This window comes from Cervus canadensis, chromosome 6 (assembly GCF_019320065.1).
Source record: "Cervus canadensis isolate Bull #8, Minnesota chromosome 6, ASM1932006v1, whole genome shotgun sequence".
In the NCBI taxonomy this organism is placed as follows: domain Eukaryota; kingdom Metazoa; phylum Chordata; class Mammalia; order Artiodactyla; family Cervidae; genus Cervus; species Cervus canadensis.
This window is the reverse complement of record NC_057391.1, coordinates 9,770,166-9,793,318: the sequence shown is the minus strand read 5'-3', so window position 1 is coordinate 9,793,318 and position 23,153 is coordinate 9,770,166. Positions and strand designations below refer to the sequence as shown.

Here is a 23,153-nt window from a genome sequence, read left to right as displayed (position 1 = left end):
AGTCGGACACGACTGAGCGACTGAACTGAACTGAACTGAATCAATTTACAAAAACATAAGGAGGATCTACCCAGCCAGAGTCTGGCCAAGAGCTGGGGGTTATGTCTCAACTGAACAAACTACAGGCAGACATTCATTTGAATCCCCCAAAGAGAAATATAAAAACTCATCCACTAAATTCTCCATTATTTTAGAAAACAAAGGGCAAAAGATGCCAGGTCTAGAGAACCAAAATAAATGACCTATGGTGTGACAGGGCTAGTTCACAGCTTAGTGCCTACTTCAGAGCAAAACGTGGGCAAGTCAATTATTTGTGGTCTTGGGAACTCCTCAATGGTGGGAGTTCCTTAGTGGCACCATTGACATTTTTGGGGTACATGTGTTGGGGGGCTAGCCTGTGTGCTGAGGATGTGTAGCGGTATCCCTGGCCTCTACCTACTAGATGCCAATAGCATCCCACCTCTAATTTCAACAACCAAAAATGTCTTCAGAATGACACTAGTTGAGAACCACTGGTATAGGCAGACCTAAGAGTGAAACAGAAAATAAATAATCAACTACAGGCAACACTAACCTTGGCTGAGGATATAAAGGAAAAACCATGGAGGTTAAGAACATTCCATATTCTGGGATTCCCAGCTGAGGGGTTAAACACAGGTTTAGCTCTTTAGCACTAGAATTCTTCAACAGCTACTGAGTATTAGCACAGAACAGAAACTGTGCCCCACCAGCCACTGCTGACAGATTCCTGTGAGGGTTGAGTGGTGGTTACTAAGAGACAGAGCACTTCATCTGAACAGAATATGTCAGGCTGAGATCTTTTTAAAATAAACCAGTGAGTCAGGACAGACTTCTCCCCTGCTGTTCGGCAGACTTTTTTTTTTTTTTTTTACTACAATTATAACTCCATAAAAGCAGAGAGGATGACAGCTAATTGGTCCAATAAGTAGGAAAAGCTGGTCACGTTTCCTCATTTCCTTAGTGATCCTTCTGAAATTTTTCTTAAGTTTGCAACAGAGCAAGAACCATTAGATTGTGGCCTTGAAAATAAAAGTAATACATGTAAAACTAAAATTCAGCTCCTCTATTAAATGAAATGAGGGTTTGTCCACAGGCCTAGAATTTAATGGCAATATTTTTCTTTTCTCTGTTGTTTTCTTAAAAGGAAGTAACAGTAATAAAATACACAAAAGCCTCACTCCAGCAGATGTTAGTGAGAGACATTACTTTGCTGACAAAGGTCCGTCTAGTTAAAGCTATGGATTTTCCAGTAGTCATGTGTGGATGTGAGAGTTGGACTATAAAGAAAGCTGAGCACCAAAGAATTGATGCTTTTGAACTGTGGTGCTGGAGAAGACTCTTGAGAGTCCCTTGGACTGCAAGGAGATCAAACCAGTCCATCCTAAAGGAAATCAACCCTGAATATTCATCGGAAGGACTGATGCTGAAGCTGAAGCTCCAATACTTTGGCCACCTGATGCAAAGAACTGACTTATTGGGAGAGACTCTGACACTGGGAAAGACTGAAGGCAGGAGGAGAAGGGGACAACAGAGAATGAGATGGTTGGATGGCATCACCGACTCAATGGACATGAGTTTGAGCAAGCTCTGGGAGTTGCTGATGGACAAGGAAGCCTGGCATGATGCAGTCCATGGGGTCACAAAGAGTCAGACACGACTGAGTGACTGAACTGAACTGAAGTGAGATGAGCAGGACTAGGTAAAAATCCTCCGAGCTCTGGAGATTCCAGGGGAGAAGACTTCTGCCCGTGTCAGCAGAGAGGCTTTGCAGCCAGTGGGCTGGCTGTCCTGGAGCTGTGTGGATGAATCTCACAGAGCGACACTCCCAGAAGCTTATGGAGGGTGCCTACCACCCAAGGCAGACCGTCATAAACAATACTGTGTGCTGCCGGTAGTGAAAGTCGCTCAGTCGTGTCCGCCTCTGCGACCCCATGGTCTACACAGTCCATGGGATTCTCCAGGCCAGAATACTGGGGTGGGTAACCTATCTCTTCTCCAGGGGATCTTCCCAACCCAGGGATCAAATCCAGCTCTCCCACATTGCAGGCGGACTCTTTACCAGCTGAGCCCCCAGGGAATCAGAGGAGCACAAGAGGGAGGAGGGAGAGCAGCCAGACCAGAACACTCTGACTCAGCGACAACCACACACCTCCTATTTAACTCCCGAGGGCTCCTCCGTGGACTTCTGACCTAGCCCCCAAACTAATGCTGCCAATAATTCCTCACGGAAAATTAATCATGACATTACAGTGAAGGACAAATCTTTAGACACTTTCTGCTAGTTTCTGCAAGTGTGGTATTAGGGAGTCTGTTCTTTCGTGCACAAAGAAAATGTTTAGAAAATTTTTCAATCTCCATTTTTCTTTATTCTCAAATCAATGATCTATAAAGGCTGTGTGGGATGCTTTACCTGTTTTAAAAATGCATTTTTAATTTCCCTCTCCAATGCAGCCTCAACACTGGAGAACTGCAATCTGAAAGATTCAGCTCTCAAGAACACAGTTTATGAAATCTGCTCATAAAATCTACATTGATAACTAAACTTTGTGTCTCTCCTTTTCAAGTTTCCAAGCAATTATCTGGGCATTCTACATTCTTACACTCTTCTCCTTTTAGTGGTTATTACACTTTAATAAACTCTGTCATATTAGGTTGGCGGTAGGGTACCTGGTTCCTAGAAAGTGGAAAACACGCCAGCAGCAGCCTGATGAGAACTGGGAGGTGAAGACCTGTCTGACAGTCTCGTCATCAGGCTCAAACACCACCATGAGGAAGACACAAGGAGCCTTTCACATACACCAAAATGTGGACGGTAAGACCAACACCATATACAGAGTGAAGTAAGTCAGAAAAACAAATATCCTATATTAACACACATATATATGTGGAATCTAGAAAAATGGTACTGATGAATCTATTTGCAAGACAGGAATAGAGATGAAGACACAGAGAATGAACTTGTGGATGCCGGGGGGCAGAGAGGGTGGGACGAACTGAGAGTAGCATTGACGTATATACACTACCACGTGTAAACCAGATAACTAGGGGGAAGGTGCGGTATATCAGAGGAGTCCACCCTGGCGCTCTGTGATGACCCCGAGCAGTGGGGCAGGGTAGGAGGTGGGAGGGAGTTTCAGGAGGGAGGGGACTGTGTACACCTGTGGCTGACTCATGTCCATGTATGGCAGGAACCTACACAACACTGTAACTCAATTATCCTCCAATTAAAAAAAAACAAAACCAACCCCATAAAAGGAAGTCTCTCAAATTCCAGAGGGAAAAATTGAATACGATTCCTGTTGATATATATTCTACATTCTCACAAGAGAATTAAAGTGGAAATGCAAACGTCTTAGGATTACATGGAGAACAAGTTTGACCTTGAGGACGCTCTGAAATGGACCACACTTTGAGAACCACTGTCATGGAGCCTCCTAGTTAATGGTTAAGCTAGCATTCCACCACAGGATATAATACTTTATCCAACACCATGTCGTTGAACATTTGGACTGTTTCCGAGTCTCTGCCATTACAAAAGAAGCTACAACAAACACTCTTATGACAGCCCCTTCTGCACATTTGTTTCCTTAGTGTTAACACCTCAGGAAGTAGAATTTGAGGATCAAAACCAGTTATTTTTTCAGACTTTTTATACACATTGCCGGTGTTCCCTCCAGAAAGGTTTATTAATTTGCATCCCTATCAACACTGTGGACCATGTGAATCCCGTCCTGAGGGTTGTTTTTAGAAAATCAAAATGTGACTGAGCTGGCTGTTAGCAAGCTCCCTCTTAGATGAAATATAATACTTGAGATTTCTTGGAGTTCTCTGCTCACAGAGTACTTCTCTGATGATTCTACTGCGGTGTTATTTACTGCCACTTTGAATTAGTACGTTAGTATTCCCATGTAATACTTCCACTTGACAATAGGTTTCTTGAGATAGAAGCCACACCGCATTATCACAGAATACACCACAGTGCCACACACATGGGGCAGGGACTGTACTGGGCAATCGTGGAAAGAACGCTTTTCACCTCAGCAGACAGACCTGGGCTTAAATCGTGGCCTCCCCACTTACGAGCTGTGAGAGCCGGGGCAAGTGACTTCCCTGTCCTTCCCTGAGCCTTAAGGTCATCATGGTAACAGCGAGACTAACACGCACTTCATAAGGCAGCTGTGTTGAAATGCTATGTGTAAAATGCATTAGACCACACCAGGCAAAAACAGATGTTCCATACGTTTGTTTTCTCCCTTTCCCTTTCCAATGTTGAATTAACCTTGTGAAATCCGAACTTCGAGGAGCTGCACATTTACTTTGATTTCTGAATAAGGCTAAAATTAAGACAGACAGACAGCAGCTCGTTAATGATTACCTCTGGAAAGTGTAACTAAGCAAAACTGACGCGCTTTCTAATTATCCTCCCCTGCATCACTCAATCGCTACTCGGTCTCCGAGTCAGTCAAGACCTAGAAGCGTGTACAAGACCTAAGGCAGATCCCACCCAGCCCCTAAACAAAACAGAAATGTAAAAGGAAATCCTTTTTAGTGCCAGAATGCTACTTCTCTGATCACACCCAAACCTGACTTTGGAGAAAAGCCATTCACAAAGTTATGCTGAAAGAGCTGGGCCAACTGTGCGTCTCGGTGACTGTGGGGACGTCACCCCAAGACCTCTTCTGGTCCAAAGCTGACACTTATTGCAGTGGGGCTTTAGGACTAGAATATGTTAATGTGACCTTGACATGTATCCAAATACGAACAAGAAAGCTTTGACATTTTCTCATAACCTGATTAGGGAAATTGAGAAAAGACCCTGGTGAGACAGGTGCAGTTCAGGTTGACGTTCACTCCTGGTTTTACCTCAAAATTTAAACAAAGCACAAGTCAAGGAGAGTTATTTGTGCATCTGGGCGTGCACCCTAACTAAGGTGTGGGGTAAGGAGTGCTCTCTGGGGACTAGCATTGCTAGAGATGGCAGTACCAACTCAAGAGAATACTCAAGCCAAGAGGTCCTGACAACTTATACTGAAGGGAGGGAAGGGGAACTGACACTTGTTCACGCTCTGCTCTGTTCCAGGCCCGTGTGATTTCCCTGTGCGTTTATATTCTCATTTACCCCATCCCCACACACACTTACATTGTGTAAAGTCTGAAGCTCAAAGAGGTCAAGTGGTTCTCAGCAGTATATTCCGGAGAACTATGCGTGCTCGGGCATTAACAACTCCAGGGCAGACACAGAGAAACTGAGTCTCTGATGCTTGAGGTCAAACCGAGATCGTTCAAGAACTTTTTGTATCAGTCCCTGAATGCTATTGCTGCTGCTGCTAAGTCGCTTCAGTTGTGTCTGACTCTGTGTGACCCCATAGACAGCAGCCCACCAGGCTCCTCTGTCCACAGGATTCTCCAGGCAAGAATACTGGAGTGGGTTGCCATTTCCTTCTCCCAGTACCTGAATGGTATATGCTAAAGTTGGTGTTAGTTCATCACAAACCTCTCTTCAGGTATATCTCTGTGTTCAGTAGACCTTAAAATACTGGCAATGGGAAGACATGTGGATAGGAAGGATTATTGCCTTTAGATCTGAGATGGGTTTTAAAAAAACATGCTGGTGGTCATGATACGCCAATGACAGCTTTGGGTTTCAGTAGTATGGCTATCAATACTCAAAGGAGTCCTGATGGCGAGAAAAGAGTATTTCTGGGACTGTGGGTCATGACTCCACCTTTACACGTTTTTCCGACTAGCCCTGAGGAAGAGCACATGTGTAGCCAAAGTCTGTAGGGGGACAAGGCTGTTAGAAGTGCTAAGAGGTGAGGGACTATCAGGTTAAGAAGCAAACGCCCTCAAGCTAGCTTAAATAGAAGGGGTTTATCTTTAGGAAACAGAGGCGTGTCATGAAGTCGCAGGGCAGGCAGGAGAGGTGTCCAGGCCTCACAGGGAAGAGGAGACAGGACAGCCAGCAGGAACCAAGGGAACTCCTCGTGTCTCTGTCTCTGTGTGTGTGTCTCCCTCCCCGTCAGCACAGCTGCTTCCGTCTGGCTCAACACAGCTACCACCAAACGGCACAGCAGGTCCAGGGTCTACAGGGTAATCTTGGAGTTCTTAATTCCTTGTTACAAACAGCTCTTCCCCGAGGAGATTAGGAGACACACCAAAAACAAAAGCAGAGGCTCCTGGCTTTCTGAAAACGTGTTTCATTGCTTCTCGCTCTTCCCATCTCTAGATTCCAGAGAACAAAGAGACAGGGAGGGGAAAACTGACACGATCTCCCTGCTGGCTGTTGGCCTAGCCTGCCTTGATGAAGGACGGAGCCCTCATGGGTAACAAACACGCTCAAACAGCTTTCGCTCTCTGACAGATAAGTAGACGACAACCTGTGAAAGTGAAGTCCAAGTGAAGTCGCTCAGTTGTATCTGACTCTTTGCGACCCCATGGACTGTAGCCCCACCAGGCTCCTCTGTCCGTGGAATTCGCCAGGCAAGAATATTGGAGTGGGTAGCCATTCCCTTCTCCAGGGGAGCTTCCCAACCCAGGGATTGAACCCGGGTCTCCTGCATTGCAGGTAGATTCTTTAATATCTGAACCACCAGGGAAGCACATATTGGAGACAATAAGGTGTACTCACAGAATTCTGAGTCAGTCATTCTTTGTGGGTGCTCTATTTTGGGTGGATTGTTTTAAGGTTTTAGAAACTCATTGGGGTGATCCTGTATTCAGAGACCTAGCCTTCCTCTCTGTAAAGGGTCGCCTCAAAATCCATCCTCTATACAGAAGTCCTTCCTCATCCACAGTCTCCCTTTCTATGTTTCAGCTACCCACAGTCACTGGTGGTCCAAAAATATCAAAAGGAAAATTTCAGAATTGAGTTTCCAACTGCATACCATTCAGAGCAGCATGATCAAATTTTGCAGCACCCTGCTCCATCCCACCCCACGCAGACATCATTTGCTCCTGATGCCCAACCGCCAACATCACCCCAGCTCCATGACCCAGGACCACCCAAAGCCGACGATGCTCCTTCTGACATAGTGTCGGGTCTAGAGTAGCCTCCATCACAGTGTCAGAGCATCTACATCCCTTTGTCTCACGTCACAGGCACTTTACCATCTCACAGGACCACAAGAAGAGTGAATGTAATGCAGTAAGACACTTTGAGATTGCCACCCCCAGAGAGTCCAGGAGCCCCAGCGAAAGATCCTGCCGGGCGCTACGGAGATCCCTCAGGCCACAACACAGCCTGACACAGCCAAATAAGGGAATACGCTTGTTTTTAAAAAAGGTATTTTGAGAAAGAGATCACATTCACACAACTTATTACAGTATGTTGTTGTAACTGTTCTGTTTGTGTTATTATTGTTAATCTCTTACTGTGCCTAATTTATAAATTAAACTTTAATGTACATATGTGTATACAGAAAAAAACATAGCATGTAATAGGGTTCAGTACTATCTGTGATTTCAGGGAACCACTGTGGGTCATGGAAAATATCCCCTGTGTACAAGAATGGACTACTATACTGTGGCTCCCTGCCCCAACAGATAGCTTTATTTATTTAGCATTAAATATCTTTTTTTTTTTCTGCATACCATCCCAGACACCAAATTATGCTTAGCAATTTTAGCTAATGTTCTTCTTGGACAGCTTACAAACGTACATTTAAAATCTTTCTTTTTGACTAACAGAAAAATAAACTAATAATCTTCAAAAACATAACAACCAATATTCTATGACAAAATGTTTAAAAGATCAAAATAACATCAAATAGACCTCCAAAAAAGTTGAGACCTGTCTTCAAACCCTTCTCTTCAAAAACTAGCTAAACAGAATCTGCGTCTCCATTTCTAAATTACCAGAAAAGAGAATCTGACATTACTTGAGTCTCATTTCTCCCCCTGACCAGGATCAGAGTAGCCCATCTTGTGAGTTGGAACACAACTGTCCAGACGAGGACACCTAGAAGTCAGTCCTTCTAAATTAATTAGAAGGTAATTAATTTTCTGATAATAGTAAACAGATAGTTAACAGATTTTAATAGGGCTTTGAGACCCCAAAGTAGAGATGCCAAAGTAGCAACATAGGCCATGCTAAGGCCTAAATGATAGACACGTTTGTTTTTATCATAAAATGGAAAAGTTTAAAGCTAGAATAAACAGGGGTAGTCAGATTCAGCTGATATTGAATGGAAAAAGGTCAGTTCAGTTCAGTTCAGTCGTTCAGTCGTGTCCGACTCTTTGCGACCCCATGGACTACAGCATGCCAGGCTTCCTTGTCCATCACCAACTCCTGGAGTTTATTCAAACTCATGTCCATTGAATCGGTGATGCCATCCAACCATCTCATCCTCTGTCATCCCCTTCTCCTCCTGCCCTCAATCTTTCCCAGCATCAGGGTCTTTTCAAATGAGTCAGCTCTTCGCAACAGGTGGCTAAAGTACTGGAGTTTCAGCTTCAGCATCAGTCCTTCCAACGAATATTCAGGACTGATTTCCCTTAGGATGGATTCTATACAGTCAGCAAAATCAAGACCGAGAGCTGACTGTGGCTCAGATCATGAACTCCTTATTGCCAAATTCAGACTTAAATTGAGGAAAGTAGAGAAAACCACCAGATCATTCAGATATGACCTAAATCAAATCCCTTACGATTATACAGTGGGAAGTGAGAAATAGATTTAAGGGACTAGGTCTGATAGAGTGCCTGATGAATTATGGACGGAGGTTCGTGACATTGTACAGGAGACAGGGATCAAGACCATCCCCAAGAAAAAAGAAATGCAGAGGTGAGAGCTGGGGCCATATGGAGCTGCTGGGATGGAAGCAGCAACAGTATAAACCATGACATCTGGTGCCCAACAGTAATGACAACTGCTTCCTTACCAGAAAACTCTTTTAAAACAAACAACAGCTTTATTGTGATAAAACTCACGTACCATACAATTCACCCACTTAAAGTGTGTAATTCATTGGCTTTTAGTATATTCACAGAGTTGTGCAACCATAACCACAATCAAGTTTAAACATTTACATTACCTTAAAATTAACCCCGCATCCCTTAAGTATCATCCTATAATTCCTCCCTGATCTCCCTCTACGGAACCTCTAACCTACTTTCTGTCTCCAAAGATTTGCCTATTCTGGACATTTCACATAAATGGAATTATACAATCTGTGATCCTTTGTGTCTGCCTCCTTTCACACAGCATACTGTTTTCAAAGTTCATGTTCCATGTTTTATCAAAACTCAGTATTTTATTCCTTTTTATGGTTGAATAACATTCCATTGATGAATATACCACATTTTCTTTATTCATTCAATAGTTGATGAGCATTTCAGGTATTTGCACTTTTTGACCATTATGAATCTGCTGCTAGGAGCACTTATGTACAAGTTTTTATGTGGACATATGAGAACACTTCATATGTATCTAGAAGTGGAATTGCTGGGTCATATGGTAACTCTACGTGTAACTGTTTAAGGAACTGCCAGATTGTTTTCCAAAGCAGTTGCACCATGTTGCATTATGCATTTTGCATATGGGGATTCTGATTTTTCCATATTCTCATCAACACTTGTTATTATTTATCTTTTTGACTACAGTCACTCAAGCAGGTATGAAGTAGTACCTTACTGTGGTTCTGATTTGTATTTCCCTGATAGCTAATGATGGTGAGCATCTTTCCATGTGCTTATTTGTATATCTTCCTTGGAGAACTGTTGATTCAGATCCTTTGCCCATTTTTAAGCTGGATTATTTGTCTTTTTTATAATTATGTTATATAGTTCACTGGATCAGTTTTAAGGCATGCTTTATAGGTCGTTCCTGAATACCTAAACCTACTTTTCCATAGTTCTTATGATTCTGTGAGCTACCAATACTCTTCGAATAAAACCATTTTCTCCTTAAATCTGTCATAGGTAATTTCTATTGCAACTGAAAACCTTGACTGACAGACTCTGGAACCCAAGGCAGCACCCTCACCTAGAGAAAATCACTTACTTAAGGCTCTGCTTACGTAAGGCACTTGTTCAGTGGCAGTATTGTTACTAAAGCTTGGGTTTCTGAATTCATGATTTTAAATTCTTAAACTATGCAAACTCAGTTCCACGGCAATTTAGGGGATTGACAAGTGGAAATTTTAGCAGGCTGAGCGGCAAGTAGGAACTGGAGCAAAGAGAAACAGAATCACCTTAAGAAGTGGCTGCCATTTCTTGCCATTTTCCACCAAGATAAAGTAGATTGTTGAATATTGTAAGTTATTCAGATGATAAGGCCCTGACTGATGCTGGCAGTCCTCTGCCTTGGTCCTGCATCTCCCTGTCAACAATCTAGGTTGCTATCCAGGGATTCCATGAGGATTTTCCTTCAAAGCATCAAATATGTAAATAAAACAAGAGTCCTGATTCTGTCAGCCTGAAACAGGAGAGAAGAGGGCAGGGCACAATCTTTAAAAGAATGACATAGCCCTTGAGGATGCAACATAAACTGGTTATACCCAACTAGGTCCAAGATGGAGAAAGATTCGACTCCCAGTAGATCTTGAGCCTCATTATATGCTCATTGTAATACATTAACACATTAAATGACACACTCATCAATGCCATGGCAGTTTCAAGGCTGACCATAAAAGGCCAAAGAGTGGATGGTGGCCCAAATCCTGGAAATCTCCACCCCTTCTCCCAGATAGCTAGAATAATCCTCCCACTCATTAGCCTATGAAATTATCCAACCCCAAAAAACCAACCGCCCCATATCTCACCTTTGAGATGCACTGCATTCTGTCTATGGACTGTGTATCTCTAAATGAATCTACTTCTTACCTATCACTTTGTGTCTCGATGAATTCCTTCTGTACTGAGACAATGCACCTGAACTTCAGCAAGTCCGGAGACCAAGTGTGTGATCTCAGCGAAAGACAGGGGTTCAAATCCCAATCTGAGTTTTGTCTGGGCTTGAGTCCCGACCCACAGGTTCAAGCCCCAATGTGAGTTGCACAGTTTTAGGCCAACTGAACTACACATCTGGCTATCAGGCAATTTTAGTTCAGATATCAACACTGCTAACTTTGTGTATGCTTTCTCCCCATCCCCATGCCTCTCTTGTATCCTGGAATCTCTAAGGACTCAAGGGAATAAGAGTATCACCCCCTCTCAGGGCCGCAGGTGATCTGAGGCCTCGAGTCTGGAGGAAGCTGCCTTCTGCAGCCATGCCGTCAGCTCTCTCCTCTGAGCAGGACAGACGGGGCACAGCCACAGTGCCAGTCCACATTCAGCGCCCGCTCACTCCTCTTCTAAGCACTCACTTCCCCTTCCTGGCCCCCTCTCCTCCCAGGAGATCTCTTAGAGTCTACAAGTGAAGGGATTTGTCCCGAAGGGAATTCAACCTAAAATAGATGCTATCAACTTTCTCAAACACATTTGCATTTCTACACCATTAACCTCTCCTATTGACTTTCATTTTCCAAATTCAGAGCCCACTCTCATTTCTCCTTCTCCATGCCCCAGTTTTGGCACCTAAGAACAAGATGCTCGACACCTACAGGGTATCCATCTGAGAGGAGGAAACCTGAGATCCTGGAGTAAAACATTTTGTTGTGCAAACCACTCGCCTAACACCATTTCTTAAGCACCTGCTGTGTGCCTGACACTTTGCTCTAGATGCTGGAAAAGCAGCAGAGAAGAGAAGCAAGACCCCTGCCCTCATGTAGCTTCCACTCTAGTGGTGGCAAAACCCAACAAATACACAAAAAGATACCACTCAGACAGTGATAGGTGCCATGAAGAGGAATGTGAAATAGTGAACGACGGGATGGCAAAAGATGTGAAGACAGCCCGCTAGGCAGGCTGTCTAGCGTGCTGCCTCTTTAAGAAAGGGGCATTTGCGCTGATGTGGATTTGGGGAAGAAGGGTCCCAGGAAGAGAAAACAGCAAGTTCCAGGATGCAGGACCAGGCTGAGGACAGCACACAGGCGGTTCAGAAAGAAGCCAGCGTGGCTGGAATGCAGTGAACGTAGAGGAAGGGTACAAGATGAGCCAGAAGCAAGCAGGTCAGATAGGCCTTGGAAGCTACGGGGTTCCAAGAGAGGTTATCTTGCCCCAAGTCACATGGTTGATAAATGGCAGAGCCAGAATGTAAACCAGGTCTTTTCAACCATATCAAGTGTTTTTGCATTGTAATCTGGGTTATGCCCAAAATGGTGCTGGAAGAAGAGACAAGTTACTGAAGTCCCTCATGGAGATCCCAAAACTCTAAGAAAACAGACTGTTGTCTCACTCTCTCTCCTCATTCTGTCTTGAAAAAAAAAAATACTAGATATGAAAATTTCAGAGTGTATCATGCTAAATCAAATACAAATTCTGTCTTTTAAACAAAGAATCTGAATTTTATAGATATCATAAGTAAACATCTATTAAACATTTATCATATGATCCCATAGAGCATGCAGCAAAGTTATTTTGGTGTTGCTATGTCTGACCTTATGAAAATTCAAGCACACAGGATTGCCTAACATCTATTTTTAAACGTAAGACCTACTCTCCCTATTACATATTAGGAAACTTAATATAGCTGAGGTGCTAGTTAGGAGTAGCTACTACATAGATTATCTGGGACTTTCGTGCTTTGCTTTTAAAAGGAGAAATAAATTGAAATAAATATTTTTAAAAAGTAAATTTATACACTAATAAAAAAAGAAATTGGCGAATACAAACAGATGTGTGTAGAGTCTTGAGATGAGCACTGAGTACTCATGAGAGTTCCAGCACTGGCTCTGCCAATAGACTAGGGTCATAATCCTAGTATACTTATTAGCCATCTGACGTTAGGTAAATTACTCAAAATTTCTCAGTTTCCCTTTTCTCGTCCATCAAATGGGGGTGAAAACAATACCTCTATCACAGAGCTACTGTGGAAATAACCCACACTAACAAGTGACCATGCATGGAACAGACTATCTATTCCTTGAGTTGATGTTGGTTTCCCTTCCTTCTCTGGGTCTCTTGTTCACTCATCAGAAGCATAAACAGGTCAGGGAAATGGTGCTAAAGTCCTGTCTAGCATAAGTATCAGCAGCAGCCAGGCTTTCCTGCAGTATTTGGACCACAGGGCAATGACACCTTCTGCTATAGGCAGATAGAGAAGTTGCTGTCTTCTCAAGATGACTTGGAGCCTGACAGAAAACTCCCAGGGCAATGAGCAAGGAGGCTTCAGAGACTAGGACTTGAAGGACCAGTATCCTATCAGAATCCTGCCTCTGCGCTCCAGGCCCAATTCATTTTACCAACACATTCACTTGTGAAAGTATTTGTTTAATGTCTGCCCTCTCCAGAGACCAAATTCTAAAGGTCAGGAACTCTGTTTTCTTCACTCTTCCAGTTGTTGTCATTGTTGTTGTTCAGTCACCAAGTCAGGTCTGACTCTCTGTACCCCATGGACTGCAGCTCACCAGGCTTCCTGGAGCTTCACTACCTCCCTGAGTTTGCTCAGATCTGAGTTTTCTCAGATTCATGTCCATTGAGTCAGTGATGCCATCCAACCATCTCATCCTAAGTCATCCCCTACTTCTCCTGGCTTTAATCTTCCCCAGCATCAGGGTCTTTTCCAATGAGCCAGTTCTTCACATCAGGTGGCCGAAGTATTGGAGTTTCAGCTTTAGCATCAGTCCCTCCAATCAATATTCAGTGTTTATTTCCTTTAGGATCGATTGGTTTGATCTCCTTGCCGTCTAAGGGACTCTCAAGAGTCTTCTCCAAAACCATTCCAGGTCTAATTTACTTTGTTTAGCACACAATAGGCCCTCAAAAATTATTTGTTGAATGAATAAGCCTTTTCTTACAGTAAATACATTTCTGAAATTCAAGGTGCCTCAAATTTGGCAAAGCTACACTGTGGCATTGCTGCTCCTGCATCCATTTTGTTCCAAGTGGCCTGAAGGGGCCTTAAACTGGTAAGAACCTCCTCATGCAAGAACATGCCCTGGAGACAGTCCTCAGAGTAAATTTCTGATATTACTTTCCCAACAGTTCTTGTGATCAATCATCACCCCCTCCTTCCAGGGCCTGCTCCTTATGCACACCTTAGAAAAGACCCCTGTGAAGTTAACCAAAATCCCATTCATTTTGGTTTAAATTCACAGCTCCAACCTTAGCCCAAGAACCCAAACCATTCTACCCAAACCACAAAGGCATGGACCTCGGATTCTGCCTCTATCTCTACCTTGACCTCCCCATGTGGTCCCTTGAGGTATGCCATGCACTTCCTCCTCTAGTTTGATTTCTCTTGCAGTTTTTTTTGCTGAACTGCTGCTCACCATCCAGCACTGTATATTCCGCTTAATAAATGTCAATTTTACAAATTCATAACAGGAGGAAATTGATTTCATTTACAACTCAACAATTTTAAGTGCCTTAGTGAACTCAGCCAATAAGAAGAAATTTGTGATCAATGAAACTTTCTGCTTAGCTGTGGATTTTTTTTTTTTTGTAAAAAGAAGTTTACCCAAACTAAGAAAACACAGTAGTGGCTCCATGAGAGGGCTTTGAGTGTTTAGCGTTTGGCAGCATCAATTAATCTTCCCATATATCTTAGACTTTATCAGACCAGGACGTGGAATTTTGGAACTGAGTACATTTCAGTTGCCTTAATAGAGGACTTTTCTCTGGGCAAAGAGTAAAGCCTATTCTTATCCGTCCATCTATGATCCGGCTCAAGGGTTAGTCTAGGGGAGGCTTCCCAACAAGTCACAGAAGGGGGAAATGATAACCGCAGACATCCTAATTGAACAATCCTTGGTACTTATCACTGTCCCCTCCAAGCTATTGTGTTTCCAGAGTCCCTGGCCGTTGTCAATTGAAAAATGAATGGTCAGCAAGTAATGAAAGTCTACCTAATCTAACAGGTTCAACAGCCCACCTAAATGTGCTTCTTGAGGGAGTCTGGATGACTTGCATTCACCTACTCATCCATTTACTCATTTATTCATAATGTTAACTCATTAATTCAACAAACATTCCCAGTCCTGAAGATCCTGAGTGATTCTGGATGAAAAAAAGAAAGCTGAGACAGAGGAGGAATTAGCACAAGAGCCGGAACCAGGAACTAAAGGATATGTAATCACACATTGTGTCTGGAATATCTTCCCGCCTAGCTTCAGTATCACCTGGGCAGAATCTTTCTACATGTCACTTTAAGAAGAATAGATGTCTTTTCTCTATTCATTTGTTAATGTCCTTAGTGTAGTGCTTATGCCATTGTGTTGGAATTAATTGCTTCTCCTCACCAGGCTGTGAGCTTCTTTGGAAGGAATCGTGCCACCCAATCACTTAGGTCCCTCATGCCTACCACAAGGCCAAGCATATAGAATTTGTCATCAAGGAACAGTTCTCTGGGTTCCCAGTGAAGTTAGTGGGTTTCTAGGTATTATCCGACTCATTCTTGTCCAGTATGGCATCCACTAGCCACCTGCAGCTCCTGATCACTTGAAATGTCGCTCTGGGGGTGGGGGAGTTGGAGGGGCAAGAACTGAGATGTGCTATAAATGTAAAACACACATTTTAAGACTTTGCATATAAAAAATAAAATATCCCATTAATAGTTTTTATATTGATTACATGTTGAAATAATACTTTGGATATTGAGTTAAATAAATATTAAAATTAATTTCACCTTTTTCTTTTTACTTTTTAATATAAATTTAAAATCAAAATTTTAAATTACACATGTGGTTCACATTATAGTGATTTTATTATCCAATAGAAATATTGGATTCTCTAAGTTTTGGAGTAGGAAGGAAGACGGATTTGGTTAACTATCTGAAATGAGTCAAGGCTTTCATTGAGTCTAGGTTCGGAATATGCCAGGAATATAAGACACCTTTTATTTTTTTCGGGAAAATTCTATCAGTTAATGTGCTACATTTTAGTAGGTTTGCTGTTTCAAAGGAAAAGACACATCCAGCTCCTTCTGTAGTCCCCCATATTGAGTCAAAGTCTCACCAAGGGCATGTAACACCCGTGCAGCCAACACTTAAATAGCTCTTCAATTCCTGGCTCCAAGAGCCTCTGTTTTATCTTCTCTCCTCCCTCAGTCTCTGGCATCCTAAGCAGTCACCCGTCCTGTCTCAGCCCTTTCCACTGACCTCAAAAGAGGGCTGTCTCAAATAACACCCTTGTCAAAACACCTAGGTAAGCACAGCAGTGGGAGACATCATATAAATAGATACATGGCCATAGAGTGCTCCACACTGATAACAAAAACCATTTACAAACTTGCCTCACCTTCCAATTGGTTTGTTTCTTACAATGATTAATTCAACATAAATGTCACTAATAATTTTAATTCTGTCAGCTTTGCTGACCTTTTTAAACAGCCACTGGCTAAGCTGCAAATGAAGGTAATTTTTACGTTTTAGGTACTGTTTCAGCAAAAATCCTCTGTGCTTAAATACAGAAATAAAGTTGACCAACAGAAAAGATCCAAAACAAAAATTCTGAAAAATGTCCAAGTGATTTGTGAAAGAGTTAGTCACTTAGTCGTGTCCAATTCTTTGCGACCCCATGCAGTGTAGCATGCTAGGTTCCTCTGTCCATGAGACTTCCCAGGCTAGAATACTGGAGTAGGTTGCCATCCCCTTCTCCAGGGGATCTTCCTGACCCAGGGATCAAACCTGGGTCTCCTGCATTGCAGGCGGTTTCTTTACCGTCTGAGCCACCAGGGAAGCCCCAGCGATCAGTGAGAAAGACCAAAAGCCAGGCTTTGTCAGACTACAGTCACAAAAATACAAAAATCATGAATGTCTATTTACATATCTCCCTCCACACTGGAGACCATAAACTTCGAACATTTAGTATAGCGTTTGGCACACAGCAGGTATTCAGTGAGTATATGAATATATAGAGATGCTTACTATTTAATGGGATAATGTCCTCACTATGTTTTTCTTTTCTGAACTCTGAGTGAGTGGTATGGTAGGCAGAACCCAGCTTCCTATTTTACTCAGAACAAAATGTGAAGACCTTACCACGGCCTACAAAGTCCTACATGATTTGCAGCCCCACCACCTTTTAGACCCATTTCCCATTACTCTCCCCAAGTATATCTGCCCCAGCAACCTGACCGCCCTGTGTTCCTCAAACAAGCCACAAGCATTCTTGCCCCAGCGCCTCGCACCAGCTCTCCTCTTTGACTAGAATACTCATTCTTCAGTCTCTACTCAAACGTCACCTCCTCACAGAGGCTTTCTTCACTGCCTGATCCAAAATAGCATAACCCTTCTCTACTGTATTTGTCCTCCTATCGCTTAATGCCACCTGACATACTACATATTTGTTTATTTGTTTCCCCAACCTGGAAAGCCACCCCCAGGAGGGCAAGGACTTATTTGGTTCATTTTGCTCACTACTGTATCTGTTGTGCCTGGTAAGTGCCTGGCACACAGTAGGAGTTCAATACATAGTCGTTGAATGAATCAACAAATGAACATTGAAGTCCAGACACCTGGATCTAGTCCTAATTCTGCGGCTAAAAAGTTATGTGACTTCCAACAAATATCCCCTGACACTCAGTTTCTGAGTGTAAAAGGGTTGGTTGGGGAAAGATGTTTCTATAGCCTCTCCTAGCTCTCAAATCCTGCAGGTTTTATAGAGATGCTTTTAACATACAAATTTTGTATGAAGTTTTAGCAATATGAAAATCTTTTTCTCATACTGACAATCAATGAGCCCTCTGGGCACTTCATTATGATTGAAGATGCTGCTACAAAGGCCCAGGATGAAGCCTTCCCCGATCCCTGTAGGCAAGACAGACCCAAGGACTTCCCACCTACTCTGAGGTATTTCAAACAGACCTTTCCTTCTTTAAATTTTATTTAACAGTTAATGACGTTAATTATGTTCATCTGTTTCTCCACCTAGACTATGACTATTCTTGAGGACAGTAATGGAATTTTAGTAATGTTTGTATCCCCATCATGGTCCATGGCTATAAGCAGGCATTCCATGAATGTTTAGTGAATGAATGAACACAGGAAAGCCAAGTGGAATAGGACCATTTCTCATGTTGAAAATAGAGATATCTTTCTCCCCTCATTGATGAATGGTGGAGAGAAGGTAGCTTTACTGCCAATGATTCCTCTGAAGGGATGCAAGAAACTACAACTCACTGGGAACCTACTAAAGGCAAAGCACTCTTACACATGCCCATATAGTTTATTTAATCCTATGACAACTTTATGAATTAGGAATTATCACTAATTACCCCCTTTGCATACATCTGTAAAATTACCCTGTTTCACAGATGAGAAATACGGGGCTCAGAGAGGATAGAGAATTTGCCCATGATGGAATGGCAAAACAGAGTTTCCACTCAGGCTTCTCCCTGCCAACAATATTCGTATCACTGAATGATACATCAGAAAGATAACTCTCTGATCCAGTATAAGTACTAGTGTGTGTAATGGTTATCTTTTTTGTACTTTAAAATTAAAGGTGATTTCCCCCCCCCAGGATTCAAAGGTGGCTATAGATAATTCTATATATTATTCCTGAAAGGACAAAGAAAAGATACACAAGCAGATGATGCTTTGTATCTTTTGAATTTTAAAAAGTGAAGTTTTTTTTCTGATAATAAAGTGCACTATCTGTTCATTAGAGAAACAACAAAAAATACAGATAAAAACAAAAGTTGAGTTGACATTATCTCATCACTCAGAGACAACCATTACTAACTTTTTTTAACCTTAAGGTTAATAAGTTACTATAACCTTTATTACGCTATTTATTATGTTAACCTTTATTAACCCTTTAAGCCTTTTTCCAATACATAATTTATAGTGAGATTCTAAATTATACAAAATTTTTTTCAAATTCAATATACGTGCTTTCCATAATGTTAGAACTTTCCATAAGTAACATTTTTAAAATGGCTTAACAATTCCACATCAAAGAGATGCCATAATCAATCATTCTGTTATTATTTAAGCTATTTCCATTCAGTTACTTTCATGTAACTCTCAATTTAAATAAATCTGCTTGCAATTCATCTTCTGCAAATAGTTCTGATTGCCGCTTAAAGAAATGCAAACAATGTTTCCATTCCAGAAGAGAAAAACTTCCACTGATATTCCAAAAGAGATCTTTCCTTTTCCTCTAATAACCTTTCCATGTAAAAGCTAGTTGGAGCCATTCAAGTTTCCTTATTGCAAGGACTGTCTCTCCTCCAAAAGAAGGAAGGTGGTGAAGTCCAACAGTGGCTGACAGTAAACAGTCCCAGCATTCTCCTGCCTTATACCTCAGTAACTATGTAAAGCCTCGGTTTTCTCACAGGTAACAGGACGGTTACCTCACAGTGTGGCTGGGAGGGCTTAAAATGAGAAAACAGGGACTTCCTTGGTGGTCCAGGGGCTGGCACCCTATGATCCGAGTGCAGGGGGCCGGTGTTCAATCGCTGGTCAGGGAACTAGATCCCAAATGCCGTAACTAAGAGTTCACGTGCCACAACTAAAAGCCACAAGTAAAAGGTCCCACAGACCACAACTAAGACCTAGCACAGCCAAATAGGTGGATTAATTAATTAAAATAAAACATTTTTTAAAATAGGTAAAATAAAATGAGAAAACATATGTAAACACCTAGCACCTAGCCTGATAAAGAGTGAGGGAGCCCTCGCTTAATTGTAAAACTTTAATGGAGGAGCTGAGAGGAAGACTGTCTCCTTATTCTTGCCATAAATTAGAGAATACTCCAAGCTCTCAGTTCTAGTCTCAGAAGAAAGAAGGACTTTAGGCCATATTTGCAAACTCACACCCACCAAAATGCTTTGGGTTTTGATCACACTTTGAGGCAGAAGAAATTTAGGGACTCCCAATTCCCAGGAGTTCCTCCTGCCCGACATCTCCCTCCTAAAAGGAGCTACAGCTGCCACTTTCTTACCCCTCACCCCCACTGTGGAGTAACCCCTACACATTTCCTTTCTCTGCTTCTGCTTCTCTGATCTGAGTCCTCCCCTAACCCAACTTTTCAATCTGCCAGTCAGTCTCATTTCTCAATAATACCACTCAGTTCTCCTAAATCCTGTTCAGAAGTTTATTGATTTCTTGTTACTTAAGTCATCAAATCCAAAAAATTTAAAATGGGATGGTTTTCAAGACCTCCACCATCACCTACCTCTTCCCTCATGCTTCCCTCCACTCGACTCATTCTGTTTGGCCTGGTATCCACCTTACCATCTGTAGTCACACCAGGCTGAAGCAGTAATTACTGCAGATAAATCAACTCTTTACCTGAAGATCCTAACCTCTGTCAAAAGGCGACGCAACCCCAAAGTGGTACTCTGAACTGCTGTCAGCTGCTCACATTTTAATTATTTGGGGGGGCGGGGGCGGTGTGCATCACATGGCATGTGGGATCTTGTTCCCTGACCAGGGATCAAACCTGCACCCCCCTGCAGTGGAGTCTTAACCACTGGACCACCAGGGAAGTCCCAGCGGCTCACATTTGAGAGTAAACAAGTTTTCAGATTCTCTGCACACAAATTTTGGTTGGGCAAGGATGGGGGATCCTGGACACCAGTAAGGGAAAAGGGCTATCAAGGCTAGGACTGGCAAACGTTCCTTCCCAGTACTGCCCAGGAACCACACGTCCCTCCTGCTCCAATCTCCCACAGATGCCTTCTCTTCAGCTGCTCCCTCCTGCACCTCTGGCCCCTTCTCCAGGGCCCACTCATGCCTACACTTTGGCAGGCAGTCACAGACCTTCCACAGCACCGTGGGCTGGCTGTCCTTCCCACCTCTCATGTATCTAGCACATCGTCTCACGGTCCCCATATTGTTCCCTAACTTCTTCCAGAAAGTCTTTGAGGGCACGGATTGGGCCTGCTCCCTACTTGGTAAACATGCGACCGACATTCCAGACTTATCTGACACGACAGTTCACCCTCAGCGGCCATTCTGTGGGCGATTTCCGCTCCTGCGCTGCTGGTCTCCGTTGGGGGCACTTCTACCGCTGGGGGACATGGGCTCTCTGCAGTGAGGCACAGCCACCTGTCACCTACCAAACCATTTACTGAAATAACAGATTTAGGAAGGGACACGACTAATGAACCAAAAATCTAACAAATGAAAACCCTAAAACGAAAAACAAACAATAAAACCCCATACTCAAAGAGAACAAGGAAGAATAAAACCAGATTCAAATCAAGAAGAGATGATTCCTACTATTCTCATTTTAGAGGCTACAAGAAAGAAGGCAGGGAGATGGATCTAGAGGGAGACTTATATCTGTATATAGTATCTCCTAATTGTATTCACGTGTGCTGAAATGTTTGGGACCAAAAAAAATCAAACAACAACAACAGTATTTTAATAGCAGGGGTGACAAAAATTCAAACTTCTTTTCTCCAGAGAATATATGGGCGTTTGTACCAAAACGAAGTTATCTTCTAGCAACTTAGCACTAGACATGCAGGAGAGCTCCAGTCATTCGAAGTTTCCAGAAAAGTCTCCGCCTGCCCCCCACCCCACACTCTCTTCGCCTCTAGCCCAGGCTTTAAAGATTGTTCCTAGGCTTTGGGACAAATGCAACCGTTTCTGCACAACTGTGCAGTGAGGCAGGTCCCAGGTAAATCCCGGGTATAAACAAGTGCTGCACGTCCCAAGGAGCGGCTGGGGTGAGGGTTTGGCAACGGAGGAGGAGGGGGTGGGGAGGGATGAACTCGGCGCTGCAGGCGAGCCTGTCACTCCGGCTGACAGCGAGCCCCTTCAAGCTCCTCAGAAGGCAGCGCTCCCCGAGAAGGCGCGCTTAGCTCGAGGGAAGCGAATGCGGGCGCCTAGGAGGGGCGGGAGGGTGCGGCGTCGGCCCGCGCCTTGCCTGCCCGCCCCCGGCGGCCGCGCCCCGGGCCCGAGCGAGGGCCCGCGTACCTGGCGTCCGGCTCCGACTCCGACTCCGACTCCACGGCCGTCTCGTCCTCCTCGCCCCCCGACTGCTCCTCGGCCTCCGGCGCCAGGGTCTCCTCTTCGTCGGAGCCGAGGGTGCTCTCCGCGGCGTGGCTGCCGTCGCTGCTCTCCATCGCGCCTGCCGGGCCGGAGCTGGAGCCGGAGCCGCCCGCGCCGCGCCTGCTGTTCTCCCTCTGACGGCGCCTCCGGCCCGGCGCGGCGGCTCGAGTTCCCTCCCGGGGGCGGGTGGGCCCCGCGACTTTAAATAGAAGGCGTCAAGAGGTTTCGCCACCGAGCTGCCGGGCCCGGGCTCGGCTTCTTTCTTCCCCGGCCCTCCCGGCCCCAGTCCAGGCAGCTTCCTGGCGGGCCTTTGGGAAGTCGGCGGGCACCGCTCCGAGGGGCGCGGGCTCTCGCGGCACCCGGCCCCTGCGCTCTGCTCTGGAGTGGGTTCGGTAGGCTTTACGTTTGGGGCCGAGCTGAGCTACTCAGTGGGCACTTACCCAGCCTAACAACTATTCTCTTACAGAGCAGAGCCCTTACCACTAGTCATTATGCCCCCGCTAGCTCTGCTGCGGTAGGTTTAACTGCGATGCTGGTTTGGCTCCGAAGAGCTCGGATGCCTACCTAACTTGCTCAAGGCCTCCTTGCTAGCAGAGCGACCGAATGGAAGACAAAGTCGGCCCATTTCAAAAGCCCAGTTTTGAACCCGTCTCCTTTTACATTTGCAAATCAATAAACTGTGTGTTCTCTTTGTCAGTGACCCCCTGGATTATTCAACTAGGAAACTTTTATCTCCACAAATCTTAAACTATGAAGAGGAATAATTCCCCCTACGTTAGCCAAAGTCTGTTTTGTCTGAAATTCAACCCAAAGGCCCAGATCATGCCATGCCTATGCTTAAGAGACTTCAGTGGCTTTCCACTGCTCTAGGACGAAAGCCCAAGCTCCTAGGGAAGATAAACGCTAACTCACATCATAGCTGCCTCCTCTCTTCTTTAGAAGTCAGGAGTTCTAACATATATCAAGTCATAACACCCTATCTTTATTTACAAATTCCTCTCCCCTGAAACTTTCTTCCCGCCTTTATTTTACCTGTATGCTCATCATCCAAGACTGTACCCTTCTCTGGAATCCCCAGCTTAAGTTCAATACTACTGCCTTAAGTTCCCACATTATCCTATATTCAAATTGTTTGTCTCTTTCCCC

The 23,153-nt window shown here is 43.8% G+C and overlaps 1 protein-coding gene across 1 annotated transcript in view; it reads right to left on the bottom strand.

Annotated features, from left to right (window-relative positions):
• Positions 1-22,195, bottom strand: part of CMYA5 (cardiomyopathy associated 5) — a 99,124-nt gene extending 76,929 nt beyond the window's left edge. Inside the window, exon 1 of the mRNA XM_043470754.1 lies at positions 21,933-22,195. Coding sequence (XP_043326689.1) covers positions 21,933-22,081 — 149 coding nt within the window. The 5' untranslated portion in view covers positions 22,082-22,195. The remainder of the gene's footprint in view (positions 1-21,932) is intronic.
• Positions 22,196-23,153: the final 958 nt, after the last annotated feature.